This window comes from Sinocyclocheilus grahami, unplaced genomic scaffold (genome assembly GCF_001515645.1).
Source record: "Sinocyclocheilus grahami isolate Dianchi unplaced genomic scaffold, SAMN03320097.WGS_v1.1 scaffold334.1, whole genome shotgun sequence".
Taxonomy (NCBI): domain Eukaryota; kingdom Metazoa; phylum Chordata; class Actinopteri; order Cypriniformes; family Cyprinidae; genus Sinocyclocheilus; species Sinocyclocheilus grahami.
The window spans coordinates 666,711-677,100 of NW_015505513.1; the positions used below are offsets into that span (position 1 = coordinate 666,711).

General features: G+C 38.0%; 2 protein-coding genes across 3 annotated transcripts in view; one reads left to right on the forward strand and one right to left on the reverse strand.

Annotated features, from left to right (window-relative positions):
- The window catches only part of LOC107602759 (cytosolic purine 5'-nucleotidase-like), a 30,885-nt gene extending 30,357 nt beyond the window's left edge, over positions 1-528 (reverse strand). Inside the window, exon 1 of one of the 2 annotated variants that reach the window (XM_016295333.1) lies at positions 446-528. In XM_016295333.1, coding sequence (XP_016150819.1) covers positions 446-482 — 37 coding nt within the window. In that variant the 5' untranslated portion in view covers positions 483-528. Of the gene's footprint in view, positions 1-340 lie in introns of both variants that reach the window. The other variant, XM_016295334.1, reaches the window with a different exon arrangement.
- Positions 529-5,438: 4,910 nt separating this feature from the next.
- On the forward strand, positions 5,439-10,088 carry inab (internexin neuronal intermediate filament protein, alpha b). The gene is made up of 3 exons (XM_016295335.1): positions 5,439-6,606; positions 7,487-7,611; positions 7,845-10,088. The coding sequence occupies exons 1-3, from the start codon at positions 5,569-5,571 to the stop codon at positions 8,098-8,100; spliced, it is 1,419 nt and encodes a 472-aa protein (XP_016150821.1). The 5' UTR covers positions 5,439-5,568; the 3' UTR covers positions 8,101-10,088.
- Positions 10,089-10,390: the final 302 nt, after the last annotated feature.

Here is a 10,390-nt window from a genome sequence, read left to right on the forward strand (position 1 = left end):
GAATTTCCCACGAAAAGGGCTGAAACAGAGTTTGACAATCCAGCAGATTTAGACAGTTTTGATATGTAAAGGATGTATTAACATTAAGCATCCACGGTGTTCAGTATCGCGCCTGTTATCCTGTTTTACATACGATAGTGTAAATATATATTTTCACGGGAGCTAGCCTGGCTGAACACAAAGCGCATTGATAAACATTACTGTGAGCTTCGCGCAGAACATCAAACATCCCCGATCTATTCAAGCTGAACACAGGCAAGAGACAAGCAAACAAACAAACCACTGACACTAACAACAACAACAACAACAACTGTAAGTTCAACCATATTCGCTCACTTACCTTCCTTCCGTCTGTACACAAAAGCTCAACTGCACAGGCAGCACTGTAAACACTTCGGGAAATATCAATGAGACAGAACGCACAGCAGGAAGCAGCAATTCTTACTGTTAATCTGCATCAAAAGCTCGTCTTTAGTTTTCATAACCGTGCCGTAAGCAGTTGCTGAGGGGCAGGACGAGGCGGTGCTTGCTGGCTACATCAAGAGGAGGTGGAGCAAAACCTGTCATCACATCAGCGACGGAGAGATGTGAAGGCGGGGCCTACAGTCTATGGGCGGGACCGCCTCAGCCTCTTGAAGATGGTTGGTCTACTGACAGCTCATTGTTTACAGGATTTTTTAGCCAGATTGTTCACAGTAACACTTTGCAGTAAGGTATTACAGTATTTGTTAACATTAGTTAATGCAACAGCTAAAATGAACTAACAAAACTGTTCCAGCATTTTGATCAATGTAGCCTATTGAACACATAAGGAGTTTTCAAACTGGTCCGGGGAAAAGTTTAGAGAAAAAACGTGTAAAAAAATAAAAATATAATAAAAAATATAATAATAATAATAATAATACATTTGAAAATAAATCAAAATATAATCAAAATAAATTAACACAATTATTTTAATTAAATAATACATCTAACAGCACAACATTATTAGAAATAAACATAATAAACATAATAGAAACTAAATATTTTCATTACAGAATCTTTTGTTATTAGTTTAAGTATTTGCTATTGACTGTTCAAATGCGGAGTTTTGAGCATCGTGAGTGTGTGTGCGCGAGCGAGAGAGCGAGCGAGAGAGCGAGCGAGAGAGAGAGGGGGGGTCACATCACAGTGGAGTCAGCTGTCTTAACCGTGCTTTGTCTGTCACGTGACTCTGTTCCCCTTTCGGGCTTGAACTGATGGTAAAACTAATGACATTATTTACTGTCTTTACATTTATTTTGAAAGATGAAGCTTGTGATTATGGTAAGGGGTGTTACATTTCTGACGAGTGCTTGCGGTGTTTAGCCAATCACAATGCACTGGGTCAGCTGGCCAATCAGAGCAGACTGCGCTTGTCGGAAGGAGGGACACCAAATACACAAAATAATGATCTTTAAAAAAGCATCATATGACCCCTTTAATATTTCCATGACATTTAAAAGATTGAAAACCCCTGCTGTATGACATTAAACATTGTATGTTGAACTGCTAAGACCTAATGAATTATTTACAAATAAATTGTGTAAAAATGATTGTTCATTATTTCATGACTAATTTTAGAACTATATAAATTTAGGTAACACTTGTTAACACATTTTTGTCTCATTTGTTAACACTGGTTTATGAATTAGCTAAAATGAACTGATAATGATCAATATATACAATATTTGTTCATCTTTGTTAAAGTTAGTTACAGTTTTTGCTTACATTCTCAAAACTTTGCCTCTTTTTTTTCAAAACTTTACACACAAATCCAAGAATTGCACACACAAAATGCAAAATGCCTCACATCTCTTGCAAAATGAAGCACTGCATTCAAAACACATCTCAAAAGCAAACATTTGCAAACACCTTAATAATATCAATTCCTTTTAGTTTTGTGTTACATAGAGAATTGTGTGTTGTGATTTGCAATGTTTTATGAAATTGAAAACTGAGTCAAAGGCTGAGAATTAGCATGGTTTTGCAGATTTGGTGAGTGCTTCTGCTGTTTGAGTGTCAGGTTTCAGAAATTGTGTGACAAGTAACGATTTTGTGTGTAATAAAAATACAGCTTTTCATAGACCTACAGTTTTCACAAGCAAGTGGTACATTTTCAAAACTCTTAGTACTAATTTAAGACCATCAAAAATGCATAAAACTTTCATTCACAGTAATTGCCTTTCATAATGCTATTACTATCAAACTTTCCATTCGCATCTCTTCTCTTTGTTTTATTTAACCTATCACATCATTTAACCCATCTGATCTTAATTGTTAGTCAATGAATCATTGGTATAGCTATAGATTTCTAGATTCTATATAGATAGATTCTATGGAACTTGTTTGGAGTTTCTGAAACGGATAACCAAATATAAGGAATTCTTGTTAAAAGCTTAATTAAGCAATTTTTCTGAGAGGTAAACCACAATGTTCAAAGCATGTGTGTGTGTGTGTGTGTGATAGAAAGAGAGTTAGAGAGAGAAAGAGAGAGCGAGAGCGAGAGAGAGAGAGAGAGAGAGAGAGAGAGAGAGAGAGAGAGAGAGAGAGAGAATGCATTTGCAGTTTTTGAACATTGAACCAGACAGAGTAGAGGAGAAGAAACAATCAATGACTGTGAATCTAGATTGATCAGAGATGCCTGGGACTGTCAAATTACCGTAACTCACCCTTCATCTGAGAAGTCAGTACATTCAGTCATATTGCACACTGAGAACATCTACTGTATTGGTTGCAAACTCTGTTCTAGTGTTCCATGTCATACTGTACCTTCATTACATCTTTTGATAACACAATAGATACTATTATACAGACATTATAGATTTTATGTCAGTTACGTAAGTTAGGTAATGTGAGTGTATTTTGTAACATAACTGTGATCTGTATTACTGAAACATCTTTAATTCACTAACACGGGTGATTTGAAACGTATTACACATTGTTTTCTAGTGAATTGACTGATTATTAAAAGTAGTAAATTGAAAGAAGATTATAGGCATACTATTGTGTTTCGGCGACTAAACCAAATGTTCTAATAACATATTGCAATAATCCTGTGTTTTGAAACTATGGTTGTGTGGACTGCAATTCTGTATAACTTGAGTTTTGAAAGATTGACTAGCAGTGTTACAAGTGTGATCAGTTTAGATATTTGCACCAATAGTTTTGAAAATGTGCATATTTTATGTGAAAATATCACCAAAGTGGAAAAAAGTAAATGCTGCAGTAAAAATGAATATTAATTAAACTAACAAATGCAGTTGAAGCATTGTTGATCGTTAGTTCGTGTTAACTAAAATAGCTAACTAATGCTGACTAATGAAATAATATATCTAACATTATGGTTGTTTGAGTTATCAATTTAGTGTTTCATAGTGGTTTTTGAATATGATTTCAAAATGTAAAGCAATCCAAATGCTATCCGTTTATACAGTACCACCAAAATGTTCCAAGATGTCGGTCTTGTTGTCTTTTCTGCCTGCTGCCACAATGTCTGCTCCTCACAGCAGAATACCAGTTCACCATCTGCCCTGTGCATTATATGTTCACCACATATTTAGATATTTATATTATCCTCACACAACACCTGGCAGGTGTGTATTATAAATGCTCTTGAGTATTATATGTCATTAAACTGTATATTGTGCTGTCTCCATTTAGTAAGTTGTTACACAAAAATGTCTCTTCAGGGATCAATAAAGTAAGTCATATACATCTAATTCATATACTATATATCTCTTTTTTAAAAACGAGAGAAAAAAGGTTTAGGCATAATGTTTATCGGATTTGATGAATGATGTGAATTGATTGATTGAATCAAATTAAATCATATATTTATTATTTTAGTAAAACCAGTTCATTTGGATGTTTTAGAGTGTATTAAATAAACTAAAAATGTATCTCATGGTACAAAGCTGTCGTATATTATAGGTACAAAAACGAATCTTTGTACCACTATTTACCCCTAAGGGGTACATATTAAAAATACATATTCATACTTATTCATATTTGTAAGTATTCATATACCTTTTGAAAAGGTACTCCCACAGTGACAGTTCTGAACTTTTGTTCTCATATTGTTTCTCATTTATCTCATTTATTAGTTTATTAGTTCACGTGGTGCATTTAAACAAAAAAGCCTGTCAACCAAAGTTTCCTGTCTCAAAAAACAAACAATAAAATACAATAAAAATCAATAAGAAAGAAAGAAAGAAAGGAAAAGGTATCTCAATCGTCAGTTACAGTTGAATCTGAAGGCCACACAGGACATGGAAATTGGGCTAAACCTTGCTTTGTTTGTTTGCCTGCAATCTGTTAAGATCTCGAAGCGTCCAACAGATGGCAGCACTGTACTGTCTCCTTGTCATAGATATATATTTAGTGTGTACTGTGTAGCCCTATCTTACAGGGCGTTAACAGTCGTGTCAAATTTAACACATTATTATGGCTGTATTACATTCACGGATTATAGAAAAATAAATCTAGGATAGGCTGTTTGTGATTTTTGTTTGATATGTGAGAATCTAGCCTAAGGCAAGTTAGTGTAGACGCTAAGTTCCTTTTGCATTACTATTTTTATAACTCAAAACGGACAAAAGTAAGCTATTATTACTATAATCTACACTGTACACGTGTTAATAATTTGGTAGTAAATAGGCTAAGTAAAAAAAAGAATAATTCCACAGTAATATAAAGTATGAATTAGGCTACCTACAGATTTACAGAGAAATATTTATATTAACCTATTGGCCATTCCAAAAAAAATAAAAAAAATAATAATAATCATTAGCTACATTACTTTATACATTTACAGAAAAAGGAGCATTCCCCGAATTCCCTGCACCACCCATCGCAGTTGAACTCAATGAACTCGTCATTACAATTATTTGGCATTTCACGCAATCAGATTTTATGAACAGATCTTAATAGCACATTTTACATAACTTAACTGTATAGCATAACTTAATTACTACATGTGCAGAATTTTGAAATATAACTGCCATACGTAATGCTTGTAACACCATCACTTTATTTTAACACCATCACAGCCACCTGTTTTACGTAATTTTTTCTTTTTATTCTGAATAATAGGATGACAATAATAATTATTATAATTATAATACAAGTATGTAATAATAAATAATACAATAATAATAATAATGTAATAATAATACAAGCAGTAGGTATTTTTCACAGATGTGACGTGATCGTGTATGAGTGAGTAAATAAACGATATGATATTTTGCTGACATCAGCACTGCGCCAAAAAGGACAGTTCCATCCGCTCGCTGCTGCCCACCTGAGTCTCCAGTGAAATACAGAACACAACACCTTCCACAGGCAAAAAGCACTCTTTGCGCCTTTAAAAGTTAAAATAACCTATAGATCAGCTTACTAGTCGTATTTTTTCAGGGTATGTCCATCTGAAACATCTGCAGTAAGGAAGGTTGAATGCGAGGAGCAGCACGGGTAAATTATTGATTGGGACAGTCCTGCTATAAAAGGAGACGCCGCCTGGGTTCTGCTCCTTGTCTTCAAAACGCCAAGATGAGCTACGGATCCGACATCTACTCCGCCTCTTCCTACCGGAAGATCTTCGGGGACTCCACCCGCTACTCAGCCTCTCCATCCCGGCTGAGCAGCTCCCGGAGCGGCTTTAAGTCCCAGCCCACGACCCGCTCCAGCATCCCAAGCTCATACAAGCGCAGCACTCGATCTGCCTTCCCATCTTCATCCTTGAGTCTGGAAAGCTTCGACTTCACCCAGAGCACAGCGCTTAATAATGAGTTCAAGATCATTCGCACCAACGAGAAGGAGCAGATGCAAGGGCTCAATGACCGTTTCGCGATGTTCATCGAGAAAGTTCGCAATTTGGAGCAGCACAACAAAGTGCTGGAAGCCGAACTCGTGACCCTGCGCCAGCGCCAGACAGAACCGTCCCGTCTGGCCGAACTCTACCAGCAAGAGATCCGAGAACTGCGCTCCCAGCTCGAGGAACTTAACGCGGAGAAGAACCAGATGATGTTCGAGCGCGACAACATTGAGGAGGACTTCCAGAAACTCCAGGAGAAGTTCGAGGAGGAGATGAGAATGCGCGAGGAGGCTGAGCAAACGCTTAGAGCTTTCAAGAAGGACGTGGACAACGCCACCATGGTGCGCCTAGACCTGGAGAAGAAGGTCGAAGCCCTTCTGGACGAGATCAACTTTATGAGAAAGGTGCAGGAGGAGGAGGTGACTGAGCTCATGAACATGATCCAGGCTACCCAGGTGTCCGTGGAGATGGAAGTGGCCAAACCCGACCTCACCTCCGCCCTCAAGGAGATTCGCGGCCAGTACGAAGTCATGGCAAGTAAGAACTTGCAGTCCGCTGAAGAGTGGTACAAGTCCAAGTTCACCGATCTCAGCGAAAAGGCCAACAAGAGCAACGAGGTCATTCGCGCCAGCAGGGAAGAGCTCAACGAGTTCAGGAGGCAGCTGCAGTCCAAGACCATCGAGATCGAGAGCCTAAAGGGCACCAACGAATCGCTGGAAAGGCAGATTCATGAGATGGAAGACAGGCACAACGCTGAGGCCATGGGCTACCAGGTTGGTTTCCTCAATTTTAATCTTACACACGGGTTCTACTGAGTTACAATGTATGGATATCGGAAAAGAGTTTCAATTCTTTAAAATGATCACAAACATTGAGAATATTCGCGTTTTCTTAAAACAACCGATCGCTATCTGTTTTGTTTAAAAATAGAATATCTAGTGTTTGAAACTTGTGCTTCTGCTAACCAGACAGTAGACAAAAGAGCCCCGTGAAATGGGCGTGACCACAGCAAGTGACTGTGAATGTGACCGCTTCTCTGTCCATGGTGCTAAAATGACTTCAGACAGTTAAATGAACAGCCTATACTGGATATTTTATTCATAAGGTTTTCCAAACCTTTTAATAAATCAGCTACCATCAAATAATGATGACAAAGTGTCACTAAATAATGAATGTAAGTGCTTTAGCCCATACAATTAAATCTAATCTATGTTTTTTCCACAAGCATCATTGCATTTAGGTTAAAGTTGCCTACTGTAAAGTCTTTCTTTCTTTCTGCAATGCAATGCAATGCATGTGCAGGGTTTAAAAAAAAAAAGGTTCTTTATTGGCATCAATAGCTTCATGAAGAACCTTGCACCTTCCATGGAACCTTTCCATTCCACAAAATGTTCTTAATAGTGGAAAAGGGGTTCTTTAGATGTTTAAGGATTACTAGATTTTTAGTTCTTCACACTAAGAAAAAATGGTTCTTGTAAGAATTGTTCACTTAAAGGTTCTTTGGGCAACAGAGAATGGTTGTTTTATTGCATTGTGACGAATATCCTTTATTTTTTAAGAGAGTATGGAAACATTTCTAGTGTCAAAACAAATAATCCAGTCTAAATGCAGCAGTTTTTTAAAATCATAAATATATCATGTAACATCACCCAGGATACAATTGGGCAGTTGGATAATGAGCTGAGGACCACTAAGAGTGAGATGGCCCGTCACCTTAGGGAGTACCAAGACCTGCTGAATGTCAAGATGGCGCTTGACATAGAGATTGCTGCTTACAGGTAATTAACAATGTTTTTTATTGATATGTGAAGGTGAAGGCAAGTGAAATGTGCATTCTGTCCATTCTTTATCAACATACCTGTGACCTAAAATGAAAATCATGAGAATTGCTTTAATGGAATTAGCTGATGTGATACAGAAATGCATTGCACTGATCTCTCTTCACCTTTTCCACCACACCCTGCCTCGCCACCGTCTCTTTGTTCACCCTTCCATTTATTATCCATCTCAGGAAACTGTTGGAAGGGGAGGAGACACGTATCACCACCGGGATCACCTACCCCACCCCTGCCTCAGTGTCCAGCTACAGCTACCAGTCCCGTATGTACAGCAGCTCTAGCGTTAGCGGAAAGAAGGAGGTCAAGGATGATGATGACAAACATCAGCAGATCAGTAAACCCGGCAAAGGCTCCTCCCAGTCCGATGACTCCAAGAAGAGTGACAAGATCGACTCTGGAGACGTGAACCCCACCAACCAGAAAAACTAAACGTCTCAACCCTCTTTCTTTCTTCCACTCCTCCCTCTGCCTTCTCCATTACCCTCTTTTCCCTTTACCCAAGCAACTCCCCTCCACAAAGGGGGTCTCAGAGAGGAATCTAGCGTATTTTGACTATTCTCCACTAATTCACCTCCCACTCAGTCACAGGCAGCAGCCCTTCTGTAGCAAACCACTTACTACTCAATTCACACTCTTTGATGCCTATATTCTCTGTTTCCAGGGCTGCACTGAGTTATTTATTGCCACTTTTAACTGCAATAAAACAGGCTTCTCTCGGCACATTGCGTTAAGAAAATGTCTGTGTGTTTAGCTGAAGGTATTATTGTGCTGCAGTGCAAAGCCAGCACAAAACTTGACTTGCAATAATATTTTCTGTTTTACAATATAAGCTGTTAGCAAAGCAGTTATTGTTGTCTTTGAATCATGCCAGCCCTAGTAACAATGGCATCTGGGAGTATCATTGCATCAGAATTGTATCTCCAGTTAACTTCTCGGCATGCTCATAATGCATTCTTGCCAAGAAATAAATAAATAAAAATCCGAAACTAGACATGCGTAGTTTCGAAAACACTCCACCCAGCCAAATTCCTCTCCAAGACTGCTCTTGATTCCATTTTTAAACATATTCTACCCACTTGCCCTTTAAAAGCAACAAGGATTTGAGCCTAATAGCAAGTCCTCACTGCATGAGGTGTTTCTGCTGTTTGCATGGTGACTGTATGTGGGTCCAAAAGAAGTTTACCTATACTTTCATAGCGGTGTGCCTGCCATTCCTCTCAGTACTTAAGGCTGCATTAGTTCACCAGCCAATGGGCAAGACTGAGAGCAAAATGTTACACAGTACTGCTGAAGCCTTTCACATGCTGCTAAACGCTTGTGATTAATACAATTTCTGACAAATACTTTAAAGCCAATCAAGTCAGGGCACTTAAATGTATGCAAACAGCATCTCATCCATATCAACTGGCAGAATAAAGGAATATGGAATGCTTGGGAAGATATTGCAAAAACATGGTTAATAGAAAGATAGTGTAAGTGTGAGTAAGAAATAAGAAATTGAAAAAAAGGGCTTGTTTGAGCCAACTTTAAGTTCAGTTTACCTTGCTGCTTCTGAGTCCAGATTTGGTTGTGTTTGGGCGGCTGATACAAATATTATGAATTTGTTAAGAAAAGTTAAAGTATATACTTAGAAGTTAGAAAATGCATTAACATTTCAACATTTTACTTGTATATTTGTGGATGCCTGAAGCACATTTACAGTGTGGAAACACAGTCACTAGCACAACGTTTCACAATGCATCTCAAACACCTAAACATCATACTTGAATCTAGTGTACTCTCATACAAATAAGTCACTGTCACAGTGAACCTCTGTTAACCATGGGTCAAAAATGAATCCCTTTGGTAAACGTATATTAAAAGGTAATGCTAGTGAAATATCTTCTTAACACTTCTGCTACACTGCCAGGTTTTGATACCACTTGCCTCTATGTCATGGCTTTGTCATGCCTGATTGCTGCACTCTTTCTATAGAGAGTTTAAACAGATTGATAAAGTTGGGCTTAACTGATTTTAAGAACTGTATGATGGGAACCCAAGTGAATGGGTTTCTTTCTTTATCGGAATTCATTTTTCCGATGAACACTGTGACATCGGCATGCTTAGCTGCGAGGGAATGTCAGGCAAATCTGGAATTTTGTCTTTACGTTCTCACAGATGCTCTTTAGGCCTGGTATGTTGGTAAAGCTGAACATTTTGGGATTGCTCTGCCGGTTTTGGGAGAGCGAAAGATGATTGCAGAGAGCATAGCGACACAATGCAGTTTGAAGAAGGAGAATTTCAAACCTGCACTGCCAAACTTTTGTAATGCATGTGCAATCAGCATCCCTCCATAAAAAGGCAACCTGCTTTTACACCAATACAAAACAATCCATCTAAAACATGCTACTGTTTAAGTATGAATGCTCTCAGTCATAGCTCACACAAAATACATCTACATGCACATACAGAATAGTTTAACTTTACTTAAACTACCTAGCATTTATACATTTATAAATCTAACAACAATCATAAAAAAACTGGGATGAAAATGCATCAGAAAATTAATCAAAAATAATGTTGCATCTGTATACTTGCTATCCTCACTTTCTAATAAAGTAAAAATTGCACACCCAAAGCTTCTCCACAAAGGCATATGATGCAGTAGAGGAGAAGATGATCAGAGAATAATGCCTTGTCATTACAAACCTACTGTATGAAGAACCTGGACTATAGTGCA